A 15,335-nucleotide genomic window follows, 5' to 3' on the forward strand; every position below is an offset into this window, starting at 1 on the left:
AACGTTCACCTCGGCTAATAAAACAGGCCCTATAATATGGAGCGCGCATCACTCGTTCCATGTGTGGAGCGCGCATCACTCGTTCCATGTGTGGAGCGCGCATCAATCGTTCCATGTGTGGAGCGCGCATCAATCGTTCCATGTGTGGAGCGCGCATCACTCGTTCCATGTGTGGAGCGCGCATCACTCGTTCCATGTGTGGAGCGCGCATCACTCGTTCCATGTGTGGAGCGCCCATCACTCGTTCCATGTGTGGAGCGCGCATCACACGTTCCATGTGTGCGCCCACAGGCCATTCATTACGTGCAGTATTTGCAAGTCACCAATGCCCTGTAGTTTATGTGCTCCACGTCCGTGCGTTTTGGGGGAAGCCGATAGAAGGCATTAGGTGTGGGAGCGACCACAAAAGAGGCCCTGGCTCCCTGCTGGCCTCTTAAAGGACACCCCATGTTCAGCCTCACCCCACCCACTTCGGAAGCCATGAGCCATTAAACAGAGGCGGAGACACTGCCCAATCCTATCTAGCAGGGGATGAAGACGAGGATGCTGCCCCCCCCCTCCTCTAGGTGATACCCTGAATGGGACTCAGGGCCAGCTTTAGTGCTGGTGGCGCCCTGTGCAACAATGTTTGTTGGCGCCCCCCTAATGACCACCTCCACCACGGATTGCCTCACTACCATCCTTTCACAGTACCCCTGAAGTCTCCATAACCACTCTCTCTTAGATGCCTTTAATTAATTATTTAGCGCCACTCATACTTGTCTGAAAATTGCTGGAGGCTAAGAGGAAAGAAACGGATGCTTTTAAAACAATAGTATACGGCGCCCCCACCGGCAGTCAGCACCCGGTGCGGTGGCACCGTTCGCACCGCCCTAAAGCCGGCCCTGATGGGACTGTCCAGCTGCAGTGTTGCTTGGGGGAGCCCACTGACGCCGTGGCTCCATATTTCGCGTGTTTACACCACTGGTTTTCTTTACCTAACCAAATGCATTTTGGGTTTTGTGGTTTATTTCACTTCACTGGACGCAATTGGCCTATCAAATTACAACGGTGTATAAATACGAACCGATCTGGTTGCTTCCTCGCGTCCAAACCATAAAGTGAGAGGAAGACAGAGAGTCGGGGAAGAAGCCTCTGTCAGTCTGGGAATGTGGAAGAGGTTCGTGTTTAACAATTTAACTGAATTAGTGTACAACGCAAACATTACGGAAACCCGTCCCTCACCTGGGCACTTGAACTTCAAACAACAGCACACGTGCAGTGACAGCGCGCGGCGGATTCTCACCGCGGGAATGTCAGAATACCTCACACATACCTCCCCATCTACACAGACAGGCAACGCGAAGTCTGTTTACCTGAATGGAAAAGAGATGCCCGATGTTCCACTGGCTGAGAGGGAAGGAAGGGAGCCCTCCGCGTCGCTTCTGTGCCTTTCCACTCTTCAGATCGGACTGCTCTGCGGCTCCCCGGGCCCCCGAACAGGTCCAGCAGAGCGGCTTCAAAGGCGCCTTGAAAGTTTCCTCGGGAGAGGGAGAGCGGGAACTGCAGTCACAGCGCAGCGAGCCGCCCTCCCCATCTGGAAAGAAGGCACAGGCAGCGGACGGAGATAGAGAGGCATTTCCTGCGCTGCCAAAAGGACTTTCTATAAACTCCATGTGTAGAGTCGAGTCGAGTCGAGGGGAGGGGGTGGGGGGCTCGAGTGAGCCCGCAGGGTTGCTTTTTAAAGCAACAGTGACGCCTGTTTCACCCAAACAGGCTCCATGCACAGCGTTTGAAATCGTCTGCGCCTGGTACTGAAGCAGAGCGATGCAAATGACGGCGACGTTTCCTCCTGTGTGGAGCTGAAAAGCGCAGCTTCAATTGCAGAGGTACTGGATAAAGCCGTGGGCGCAATATGTCTTTATTGAAGGCAGTGCAAATGCTGCCACTTCACAGTGCGAGCGCAATCCATTTAAAGGGGTGTACCTGCATTCCTAGGGATGCCCGCCCAGTGCCCTGCACGATGTGAATGCAAATGGATTACCTGTTAAATAGATCAGAAAACAAAACCCGATGTTTTGTTGTCTGTTGGCTTGACTCCTGGTTTCTGGTCAGTGCAATGCTTATCACGGACACATTGTGTGATTTTATGAAATGTAATTTAACCACCTGGTTGTCCCGTCTTCGAATTAAAATGTATATAGTCATAAGAAGGGTAGGTCGGAATATACACCGACTTACTACTACCAACAGTGACCTCAACTTTTCAAATGTATCAGGTGTGCGTATTGCATTTGATAATGTCACCGGGAGTGACCAGGCGCGCAACGCCCATTGGAATCAAAAGGCTTCAGCCCCCCCTCGTGTGTGTCAGCCCGCCTGAGGCTTCCCGGACACACACACACGCAGCCGCACCCGAGTACTTCACAGGTCTTTAAAAGACCATTTACTTGCTAACGAGGCTTTGTTGTGTGTTCACCCCGTCTTGGAGCCCCTGCATCTCCACTCTGCATATTGCTGGACGTTTCAGCCCCTCCACCCCCCGAAATGTTTAGTCGTCCCCGTCCCCCCTAAATTTGGCTCTAGTTGCACCTCTGGGAGTGACATCACACAACCTGTGACCTTAGTGTGTGAAAGCCAGATATCATATAAAATAAACTTGCAATAATATCAAAGATGCGAATAAAATGCCCTCTAAAATCATGTTTTTCCAGGCAACAATGTTAAATGCGAACCTGTTACATCAGGCATACATTTATGGTTATGGCGTTTCCGATCACCTTGATTGAGGGGTGTTCTATCAACCGCATGGAACATCAGGCAATAATGTTGGCTGTTAGACGACGGATTACACCTGTGCTCAAAGAATGGCAAACTTTCACCTCTTCCCGTGGCAAATCAACACCACGAGTTTCTGAAAAGTGATTTGTACACGACCTTTATTTACATTGCCCTTTCAAAGATGGTGGTCTGTCCAGGGAATTCTTTGTGAAACTCCCACTCCCAAGATTTTATATTTGGGAAGGCAGATACTATTTGAATCGTGTAGAAGGCGGCATTAACAAGTGATTAATGCACCACAACACATTTGTTGCCATATTGTTCTCACATTATTTGCCCCTTGCGACTCATTTAGTCCCTAATTTTTAGGTGCCATCTACATCTGTCTGCTGTAGAAAAACTATTGTTGCAATACCAATACTTCAAGTGGACTTTGGGTCAGACCATTGCTTATTATGTATTAGCTTTCTTGTCAGTCTCATTAATTTGCTTCTTATTTGATTGATTTCCTTACTAATCTTGTGTTTCTCCCTCCTCTGGAATATGGCTCTTTACCATTGTTCTCATCAGATGACTTGTATCTTTTCATAGCTCACATCAAACAGGAACTACTTTTTTAGGTCAAAGCTTACCAGACTACACAGCTGTCTATTTTGCTACAGACATTTGAGTGACATTCAGAAAGCTTCCCTGGGAATGTATTCCTCCCATTTTTAGGTCTCGCCTGGACTAATATTTGGAGCGTTTGCGCGCAGGAGGCGAGCACACTCTCACTCATTTGATCCAGTGAAAGGCAGAGGTGAGTTCTCCCTGCACGGACTTGATGGAAGTATGGCTTCAATTCCTTCGTTTTTTCATACTCTGCAAAGTTCCTGGTTTCCTCTTGATTTTCCAGCATCAATCGGACGGCGGTGGCTTGGCATTGTAACACATCAATTTGCTTCTATGTTTTGTTCATCCGCAAAGGAGAAAGCGTGTATGTTATTATAACTATTGTCATTTTCCTAGGACCATATACTCAAGAGGGGAGACTGTAGTGTCCTTTGTGTCCCATTGTTGTTGCTGTTAATAAGGATACGGCCCTAGTAGTTTTCAAAGCTTTGTTTGAGAATACACAGATTTACCTATTCAGTGTTTATAACCTGCTCATTGTATCCTTCAAGAATGTCCTTTTTTTTTACCCTTGAAGCACACTAGACTAGAAAATAATTGCAGTATCACATTTCTAATGATATTTCAATATGATCAAAGAGCATGCTTTAGTCACTTTTTGAGACATCAGGTCTTCCTGTGATGAGAGATCAGAGCACACATTAAGCAATGGTTCGATTAATAGGTTTGATTGACTTTTGGTTGAAGTTTTATGAGCTTAAGGCATTGTTGCCTCCTTTAATTAGAACTGGTGGTAATATTTGATTCTAGAATGATTCACCAACGCTTTAGTACCACAAAGGACACAACGTTCCTTGGCACATGAAAAAATATTGCTTGTCATTTTATCATTATATTGGTTATTTATTTTTAAGATACACACTGTATTTTTTAGGGCCCAGTGGCCATTGCGTACCCTTTTTTCAAACCAGTCATGTGGTAAGTGTGACGCACATTTGCATATGTAATTTAGTACAGCCCTCTATACAGCTGATATCATTAAATAGTACTTATCTATCTTTGTAGGTGCTACAAAGCAGTCCTGCTGACGACCCATGAAATTAATGCCTGGGATCGAAAAGTCGACACTTAAGACATGTAGACTAGGGGTGGGCGGAATTTGCGAAAGTCACTTTCGCGAAAATGTTAAAAATCTCCGCAAACAAGCGGAAATATCGCGAAGATGCGGAAGTTTTTTTCCTGCCTGTTCGCGGTATTTTCTGCGTGGTCGCGGCTCGCCAACTTACCCATGCGGTTGCTCGCGGGCGCGGCCATCTTGTTTTCACTTGTCTCGCGGTGCATGATTGCGAGAAGAAAGACGTGATCGCGCGACGAATGACATTACTGCGGGCGCGAACTGTCGCGAGACAGCGCAAATGGCTACCAACAATCCAACATCTCGTGGAGAACGCGACCGGATCGGTAAAACTTGTCGGCGAACGCGGGGATTCAGGTAAGGCGATCGCACGCGAGAATGTATTATTTTACAGCACGAGCAAGCAAAAAATTGCGGAATTGCGGATTGCGGAAATTTTGACATTTTCGCGCTCTCCGCGGAACGCGAAAATGTCAAAGTATCGCAATTTCCGCGAGCGGAACGGAAATTTAGCCCAGGCCTAATGTAGACTGATATTCATTGTTAGTTGCCCAAACTGTACTGTAATTATGAGTCAAACCTGGAAATTAATTTGCAAATAAGTCTACACTGTTCTTTTGTATCTTTTCACAAATAACCATTCAGTGCAAAATGTATTCACATATGCCATGTTATTCACAGTGCCGTTCACTGAAGCACCCCTGAGATGTAAAGATTGACAATAGAAAATTCTGGTATTATTACATTATGTTTACATGTTGATTGCTGATACCGAGGCAGCTCAGGCTTAGGGATTCCCTGGAGGGAACCATTGTCTTCCTGTACTATTGATTAACCAGGGTCTCAGGAATATAGGGTTGTGCCATTTTTAGGTCGAGCCTGGGCAGCGCATCTGCTGCTCTGCGAGCCATGCTGTTTCGGAGTATGACTTGAAGCCCTGCCCACTCTCCGCCCATATTTGTCATTGGCTTGTGTCATCGCCCTTTTTAAATGCTGGCATCTGATTCGTTCATAGGCTTGTTAGTCCCTCCTTCGTCCCGCCTTGTCTTCATCTGTAACCTCCCATGAGGACTGGCCCTTTTATTTCGGTTGTTACATAGTACGTCTTCTTTACTCTGTAAGCACTATTTTCGTTAATGAGTTTTTTTTACTTCAGGAGGGTCAAGCATTTGGACTGCAATAGGTCTCACATTTGCGAGAGTTTCAGCTATTGGCATTGTAAATGACAATGCCTTTTATTTATGTTTTAAAAACCAAAACATAAATAAAAGGCATTGTCATTTACAATGCCAATAGCTCAAACTCGCGGAAATGCAAGACCTATTGCGTTGCAAATGCTTGTTTATCATTGGCTTTGTGGCTTGTAACTCACATTCAGGGCTGGACGCAGAACCAAAACCGGCCCTGGCAAACTGCTCGAGGGGCCGATCTTGTCGGCCCTGGTAACAAAACTGCCCCCACAGGGGCCCAAAACCGGCCCCACCCTGGCTGCCCACCGGGGAAATGCCCAGTCCCTGCTACGGCCAGTCTGGCCCTGCTCACATTCCATCTCGAGGAGCAAAGCCTTTTCACACCAACTCCCCTTGTATTCTTCCACGAGTGCTCCTTTCTGTAAACAGGCATGCAAATCAACAAAACATATTTTTGGGTAATTCTGAAGTGTGCTGGAAACAATACATTAATATAATTAAAACAAATCAATACAGTAGGTGATGGCATTTCGATACATTATTATTTGTGCACTATATAGTTTTATTAGTAAAACTGTATGTCGTTTAAATGTAATGGTCAGATCAATTGAAAATGTATTTTGCATGGAGCGACCCTTGACCTTGCCAGGTAGGTCGCCCCCCGTTGCAGCTCCACCTGCGCTCTCTGAGTGTCTTGTGCCCTTTTGCTCCTCTGTGGCCCGCTGTCCACTTTGCCTTTTGTTTACCCTGTTCTTGTGTGCCCCGCTGTCCATTTTACCTTTTGTTTTCCCCGTTCTTGTGTGCCCCGCTGTCCATTTCGCCTTTTGTTTCCCCCGTTCTTGTGTGCCCCGCTGTCCATCTTGCCTTCTGTGCCCCCTGTTGTGCCTGCTCACCCCCTTGCCGCTCCCGCCGCTGCATCCCCTGCGGCCCCGCCCCGTGCCCATTCGCTGCCCCCTGCCACCCGCCTCCAACCTCCCAGCTGCTCCTCCCTCCCACCTCCCTTTTAAATGGCGGACGCACAGCTGGCATGCCAAAGGCGCGTCTAAGGCAAGCCCGTCCGTGCCTGGACCGCACACAGCACCAGAACCCCTGGCCCCTGCACCAGCCATGAAGACCATCTCTGATACGACACCAGCACCCTCATCGCTCTCAACCCAGGACAGACCCCCACCTGCTGCAGGGCCACCCTGAAGCGCACCCACGGTCCCTCCGCCTGCCAAAACTGCAGCTTCTCCTGCATCGAAGACGCAGAGACATCCGCCACGACAGAACGCAACCAGCTCCGAGTCATCCTGATCAACACCCGCTCCGCACGCAAACACGCCGTCGAGCTCTGGGACCTACTCGACACCACTTCACCAGACGTCGCCTTCCTGACCTGGATGAACGAAGCCTCCTCTCCAGACATCGCCATAGCCACCCCCGACGGATACAAGATCAACCACACCAACGGAGTCGGAGGAGGAATCGCCATCGTCCACAAGAAGACCATCAGGGTCTCAACAAACACCGACAACACTCTCAGCACCGCCGAACACATGCACTTCCAGATCCACACAGAACCCAAGACCACCCTAAGAGGCACCCTCATCTACAGACCCCCCAGACCCGACCCCAATTCTGCGACGCCATTGCCGACTTCATCAGCACGCACGCTAAAGCAAACACCAGTTGCATCTTAAGGTTGTGTAATTTTTCTTCTGTCTCGCTCCATCACAGAGATAGTACTTACTAGCTGAAGAAACAATGCACCCACTTCAAATGGGAGACATAAGAAAATATTTAAGATCCTCGGACCATGGCTATAATCAGCATTTCCAAAGTGTCTAAATCAGAGTCTTGGAAGTTATTAAGGATGGCTGATGATGAGGTCTGGTAATGTAATAGGCTAAGACTAGTGTAAAGAGTTGCAGCCAGGGAACAAGGCAGTGAGGCGGATTACATTCAAACTGGTTGCAGAAACAGCAATTTACCCAAATTTCTGTGATCTGTCTTATCTAGAATGGTCTTCCACAAAGATGGTTTGAATGTTAATTTAATCCTGGGTTCATACCATGATACTGCCAGTCCCTGCTGGCTAAGCTTAGGCTGCTCAAATAAAATCTACAACAAATTTAGCTGCACCGCCTTTTCTAAGATGGCCTCAAGTATGAGCCATTGGCAACATGCTGAATCCTCATCATTCATATGGTCTCAATATATCTTCTATGTCTAGTGCTGTGCGATTCATCCTCACTTCTTCTACAGAGTGTTTTAATATGTAAAAGAATAAGTACAGTGGTCCAAAGTTTTGCTCAGAAGTCTACATAAGGCACCACTGAATGTCAGTGTGCTCAATACCAAGGCTATGTAGTCTTGGTTCCACCTCATGCCTCTTTAATTCACAATAAGACACTCCCTGCCCCTTTATTTCACTGTTCAGGTTCCTGCTTTCTCCCTATATCACAGTTTTTCTGTCTATCTCACTCCCCCCATGTCCCGGCTTGAGTATTTTACTGTATTTTTGCTTTGCTCTGCACCAAGTCTGATGACGTCAAAATAAGTCTCAGTTTCAAAAATACAAGTGGTCCCTACTTGCAATCACCGGCTCAAATTAAACATTGGACTGCTTCTACCACATGTATGTTCTTTGTTGTTATTCTTTTGTCAATGTTTTAGTTATTTTATCCTATCCAATTCTTTCTAGTGTTATTTTTTTTTCTTGTTTTTCTTTTGTAAATGTTTTTATTAATGCTGTACAGCGAAAACTGAGCTAGTTGATGAATGTTAGTAAACACATAACACATCATCACCAGCACTTAACTTCCAGAATGTCCCAATCTTCAGCTATTTTCTCTCCCTCTATCCTCTCACATTGCTTAATAATCTGTAACACTTTTGTTTCAATACAACTATTCTATTCTCTTGATTACTGCACTAGATCACTCTCCTATAATCCATAGATTCTGAACCGATATTCCCCAGATTCTGTTAGTGCCCATGTAAATTGTAGATCCTGCTTGATGGTATCTATTCCACCATACAAGTATTTCCTAGGCTATGCCCCCCAGCATGTTACATGTCTGTGTTCTGACCATCTTAATCTTAAGTGTACCAAATCCACCTTTTCTGTATGGTCACCCTAGATTTTTCACATGTTTCTGGACCCTATTTCTGCTGGCTTTACCAATGCTTAATTCTAATAAACTGACTGTTCGTCCACTGTAAATCATGTGGCTCACATTGGAGCGTCCTCTTTGGCCTATTTAACTTCCCTATAAGTCTATTGTAAATCGGTTTGAAAGTGCATATATGACATGGAAAGTTAAAAATCATATTTGGGCTCCAATGTGTATTCATCCCACCAACAGATATGACAAAATATGTGCCTACCATTGTGCTCTGGCAGGCTGCAGCTTAAATGTAGTACCGCTACACATGACAGGGAAAAACGCCTTTGTCATACAAGAACAGCATATTTTTATATTCATACACTTTTCTTTGCATAATTATGGATTTGCCACATAAACAATCATCTGGTGCATAATCTTCAGATTTAAAAATACATATATTTTTAGCTCAAACAAATCAAAAGTTACTAAAAACATAGCGACTTTTGTGTGCGCACAGAGGGAGGCTCTCTGCAAATCTTAACTGATCATCTTTTAGTTGCCTATTACTCTATTTGGTTGTCAAACTGGTACTTACTAGATGACATATTTGCCCAGACAGTATTACTATGTGTAAAAATTACAAAATATGAAGTACTACTATCAAAATAAATGCCGTATTATGGCACACAATATGATTTTTCTTGCCACTTAATTTAGTCTACCCTGCAGTATAATTTGGTGTTTCTCTGCTGCATAATTCCAGTGTCCCTGAACAGTGTGATTTGTAAGTTGCTAATATATAAAAAATATTGCACAATATGTTTCACAGTGAAATTAAACCCAAAAGCCATTTCAGGTGTATGTCAGACTAGACCTTTCCCTATTAGACCTAGGTGGGAATAAAATCTTTATTTCCCAGCTCTGCTTAAGAAAGGACTGGAAAAATGCTTTAAAGTTATTTCCCGCTTAGTTTTTTTAAATCTGACTTAATGGTGAAATCAGTGTTATAGTAACTTAAAAAGGAAAATGTACTTTAGGCTGTCTGAGCAAGTACGGGCTTAAATCAGTTCTGCTACTTATCACACCTTCAGAGCTGGAATACACATCCTTGACTTGGAGAGTCATTGACTCTGGCTCATACAACAGTGGCCTGTCTATAAGCCCAGGAAAGGCTAATGGGCATTAACTGCTCCCACATAGCAGGGATTAGCTATTTGGAGGTGGAGAGGAACAGTTGGCAGAACAAAGCACAACTATGGCACTACATCTTTTGTCTTGAATTTGCCATGGAGGGATTCTCTTATTCATACTCAGGGTCCTCTTAGACAGACAACCTCTAGCCACAGCAGGAGGCAGTGGAGTCCTTTCATATTGAAACTGGAAATTTAGGGCAATTTGACATTAAGGAAAAGAAGAAGTGCTGCAAAGGTAGGTGGGGGGCTGTGAGATAATAGGATTGGGTGGTAGATTGGTTCAGTGACTAAATATCGAGGGACATAATATAGAATGCCCAAAATATCGACTCCAAAATATAGAATTACAGAATATAGAATCCCTATCTACAAACAGGTAAGTACTAAAATATTGATTCCAAAATATAGAATGTTAAAATATAGTTCTCAAAAATATCGAATTTTTTAAATGTATTAAAAATAATATAAAAGTAATTAAATATTAAAAACAATTAAATAAAACATACTTAAAATAATATAAAAAAGCTTAAAATGTAAAAATAACTGTAATGTAAAAAAAGTAGAGATTTTGTTGAATAGTGAGAATGTAAAAATTACTATTCCCTCTCCAGTGAGTGCAACAGTAGGGAAAACGTTGGATAGTGTAGGGGTAAAAATTACTACTCCCACACCAGTGAGTGCAACAGTAGGGAAAGCGTTGGATAGCGGGAGGGTAAAAATTACTATACCCACTCCAGTGGGTGCATCAGTAGGGAAAACGTTGGATAGCGTAGGGGTAAAAATTACTATTCCCACTCCAGAGAGTGCAACAGTAGAGAAAGCGTTGGATAGCGGGAAGGTAAAAAATACTATTCCCACTCCAGTGAGTGCAACAGTGGGGAAAGCGTTGGATAGCGTAGGGGTAAAAATTACTATTCCCACTCCAGTGAGTGCAACAGTAGGGAAAACCTTGGATAGTGTAGGGGTAAAAATTACTACTCCCACACCAGTGAGTGCAACAGTAGGGAAAGCGTTGGATAGCGGGAGGGTAAAAATTACTATACCCACTCCAGTGAGTGCAACAGTAGGGAAAGCGTTGGATAGCAGGAGGGCAAAAATTACTATTCCCACTCCTGAGAGTGCAACAGTAGGGAAAGTAATGATTTAATATTAAAATAAGATTAAATTAATTATCAATACCAATAAAATATTAATTAAAAATAATTACCAATTAATAAAAATTAATTACCATTGGGAATTTTTTTATTACCAATTAATAATTAATTATCAATTAATATAAATACAAATTAATATTTACTTTATTACAAATAATTTAATTCCCACCCAATTCCCCTATAAACCCACAACCCACTCCCAATAATAAAAAATACAATTAACATTATCAATTATTAAAAATTATTTACCAATTAATAACAATCAATTAATTATCAATACATATAAATAAAAATTAATATTTAATTTACAATAATTAAATCACTTCCCACCCTATTCCCCTATAAACCCACAACCCGCTACAGAATTAAATTACGCAAAAATTAAATTACATAACATTCATTACTTAAAAAAAATTAAACATACATTACAAAAACAATACATCATTTTAACACATATACTACCATACATAACATACAAAAATAAATCGATATTATGGAAATCTATATTTTTAAATTCGATATTATGGAAATCGATATTTCATACCCCAATTTCGATATTCTGTGCTATCTATATTTTAGAGTCGATATTCTGTCCTGTCTATATTTTGGATTCTATATTTTGGTCGTTTACCGGTAGATTTTAGCCAGTCACTGGGTATTGCACATAATATATCTTACACCTCAATTGCTACTGCCTCCTCAGAACATTCCTGGACCTTGGAAGACCTCATCCGAAGAAGCAGCCCCTGCTAGAAGAAGAATCCTGACTTCTTACTCCTGCTGGAGGATGGGGACTCAAACAAGGATTCAAGAACCCAGGTTCTGGAACTTCTCTCCCAGTACCAAGGGGTCAGCCTCCTGTTTACCTGCTACGGGGACAAAAAAAAGAGAAGAACTACGGCCTCCAAGAGGACCCATTTGACTAAAGAGGACTGGACCCTGCAGGAGATGTGTCTGGAGAGTGAACAGGAGTACAAAAGCCTCCCCTGAGGAGCTAGGTCATGCAAGACTAACCAGTAGAATCTTTTCTCCCCGTTGGAGTCTAAGGGCTTGATTTAGAGTTTGGCAGACAGGTACTCCTGCCACCCTTAAGGTATCCGTACACCTTATTACAATTGCATTATATTATAATGAAGTTATAGTAAAGCTGCTACATTTGTGATGGAGTACCTGTGCACCAAGCTCTAAATCAGGGCTTAAGTCAGGAAGTAAAATGTTTGACCAGGACAATCCGCTTGGTGTATCTGACCTCCACTCCATTATGGTTGGCTTGAAATTGGCCCAGGTCTGCCACGAACTGTTGATTTTCCACTGTGCTTGAATATTTTTGGCACTTTTTGCCTTAAAAGTAAAAAAAAATCATAACTCCGGTTTGCCTTAACCTATTGAGATGATTCTTATTTCAGTTTGTCCATTAAATTGTTGTGTGAGAATTCTATTGTGTTTTTTTCTTTTCATTTAAAATTGTTGGTTCTTATTGAACTTGGCACATACTTCTCTGGTAATTGCTTGCTGCTTGTGCCAAAGCTATCAGGGGTTGAGCAGAGATTCTCCAGAGCTGTGTTTTGACATAGCCAGATTGGCTTTTTTGAGTTGATATGGGTGACTCCTCCCAGATGAATACTCAATTTCTGGCACCAGGTCTGAAAATACAGTGTTTAGGTTTTTAAAAATATCAGCGTGTACAAAATGTAGCTTCCATGTCAAGCATGTGAGGATAATGTGGTGAGGTACTAGGACGCGACAGGTAAGCGTATTAGTTAGTTTTTTTGAATGAGTGCTATTTTTAAAAACGCATCATAGAGATTAAAAAATGTATTCCTATTGACATGGACAAGTGAATTCAAAATAGTTAATTGCCATATGCCTTATCACTTGCAACACCTGAGATAAGCTACAGCAACCAAATTCATATCAATAGCTTCCTAAAACAAACCATTTCAATAACCCAAATCAACTCAATCATTGCCCAAATGCAATCAAACTATATATTGGCAACCTTGCCAAAAAGTTAAACTCTTTAAACATTTTGCTCAGGTATTTCACTCAGATTATAAATTCTTCATCACTTGAAAAAGGACTGTATTCAACTTGGACAAGTAGCAAAGGATTACAATACTCCAGGCTTGCCTAACATTCAAATCTTTAAAAATCAGAAGTACCTATCTCCTGGCTTGCTTGTACCGAGGATGCAGCAACATAAAACTTGCAGTCAATTCCCTGACCCCTTTAGTACTGAGATTGAAGGTCTCAAGGACTGTTCCCTTACCTTCACTACATGGGCTAAAGGCCTAAGGGAAATCTATCTACTCTCCTGTTTCATATTTCTTTCGCCCATCAACAGGCGAACCCCTTAACAAACATGAGCAAAACTAAATCCTAATTTGATAGGGTTTTGCCCCCAGTATTGCACATGCTCAAAACAGGGGATGCTAGGTTTATTCTAAAGAGTATGCCTTTATCCCAGTACTACAAACACAATGCATGAGTTTTAATTCGCATACAAATAATTTTGTAATTATAGCATGGACCAGTTATGTCTGTCATCAATAAAAGTATCAGTAAAATAACATATATTTTTCATTATTATTACATCAATATACATTTGGTGGAGTTCTGTAACTGTGCATCAATATTTATTGATTCCTGGCTTCATCTTTGAGCATGGAGGAGAATTTTAAGCTACATCAGATGACATGGCAGAACAGCATTAGCCAACAAGTTTCACTCCGCGGGGCTAATATGCCTTTCTCAAGGCTTATTTCTAGTGCAGTACTCTCTGGGGATATAATGGGTCTTGCTGTGATTGGGTTTAGGTATGTGAAATGAATAAAAAGCCCCAAGGAGGTTGGTATTCATAGTAGAGTTCTGTCTGGGTATATCCTGTGTCATACAGGGATAGAGTTCAGATATGTAAAATAACCAGAAAGTCCTATGCAGTCTGGGACACTGGTCTACTTCAGGTAGGAAAACACATGGCACGTTTGAGTGGTTTGAGCAGAAAATGTCTCCTGGTGAGACATTTTCGGTGCACACGTGTCTCCCACAAGCAAAATTTAGGCAAAATTGCGTAATATAAAATGTAAAGAAATTTCATGCAATGCAAAATCAGGAATTAAATTTCCCCTAGCCTTACTAATTATGTGCTCACAAAAACGAGTGATTTCCTGGTTGTCAAATGACTGATTGTGATGTCCTGAAACCAATCCCAGGATGCTTGTTTCCGGTCCAGGAAGGACCTGGCTTGGCAGTTCGGGCTGGAGTTTTCCAATTTGCAAAAGAGTTCAGAATGATTTGCATATGGCTGGGTCCAAACTAGGGTGGCATGGTGAGCAAAAGAACGATGGATTAAACCCAGATTCTTGTAAATGGGGGTGAATGTTTGCATTGTTCAGCATTCCTTCCATCGTTTGTTCCTTTTGTATTTGTTGCCCTAAGTGGGAAGGGTATGCCCAGATGTGGGTCCGTGCTCACTGCGCCACTGCATTCAAGCTAGCCTGGCTGATATTGGATGATGCCCCAAAACCGGTCCCAGGATGCTTGTTTCCGGTCTAGGAAGGACCTGGCTTGGCAGCTTGGGGTGGACTGCTCCCATGAGGAGCAGGGTCAAGCCTGATTTGCATAGGGCTGGGTCCAAACTGGGGTGGTGTGGTCATGAAAAGAACGATGGATTAAACCCAGATCCTTGCAACTGGGGTGAATGTTTGCATTGTTCAGCATTCTGACCATCATTTGTTCCTTTTGCATCAAAGTAAGGCAAAGCACTGCTTTGAGTTACTTTGAATTAAGGGCGTATTCAATGGGTGGTACATGGGCATTCTAATGCAACCACCCTTGGTTTCTGATGCAAATTCGTAGACAGGAAATTTGCACCAAAAAATAATGCCACTTGAAAGCAGGCATTAAAAATGAGATGTCCATTTCTTTTCCCCAATGTTTTCAACTTTGCAAGGTTGCTGCATTTCATAGCACACATCAAACATGGGAAAAGCTTTAAAGGTTGCTTGGGCATAGTATTTTGTACAGGAAGGGAACCCTTCCAGAACAAAACCTTTGCTAGACTCACACAGACACTCTTGCACTATGGTGTAAAAGTGTGAACATGGCTAATTGTGCACCAGCGCTATGGAGAGCACACAATAGTGACAGTTTTGAAAATCCGGTCTACAGTGTACAAAATGTGTTTTCCTGTCTGAGCT

At 43.0% G+C, this 15,335-nt stretch overlaps 1 protein-coding gene across 5 annotated transcripts in view; it reads right to left on the minus strand.

Moving 5' to 3' along the window:
• LOC146823290 (rho GTPase-activating protein 6-like) overlaps window positions 1-15,335 on the minus strand; it is a 1,132,600-nt gene that overhangs the window by 674,025 nt on the left and 443,240 nt on the right. Inside the window, exon 1 of one of the 5 annotated variants that reach the window (XM_085607629.1) lies at window positions 1,356-1,840. The exons of 2 other annotated variants lie outside the window; for them this stretch is intronic. In XM_085607629.1, coding sequence (XP_085463755.1) covers window positions 1,356-1,655 — 300 coding nt within the window. In that variant the 5' untranslated portion in view covers window positions 1,656-1,840. Of the gene's footprint in view, window positions 1-1,355; window positions 1,841-15,335 lie in introns of those variants that run through there. 2 more of the 5 variants (XM_085607626.1, XM_085607630.1) reach the window with 2 other exon arrangements.

Source organism: Triturus cristatus, chromosome 5_2 (assembly GCF_964204655.1).
Source record: "Triturus cristatus chromosome 5_2, aTriCri1.1, whole genome shotgun sequence".
In the NCBI taxonomy this organism is placed as follows: Eukaryota; Metazoa; Chordata; class Amphibia; order Caudata; family Salamandridae; genus Triturus; species Triturus cristatus.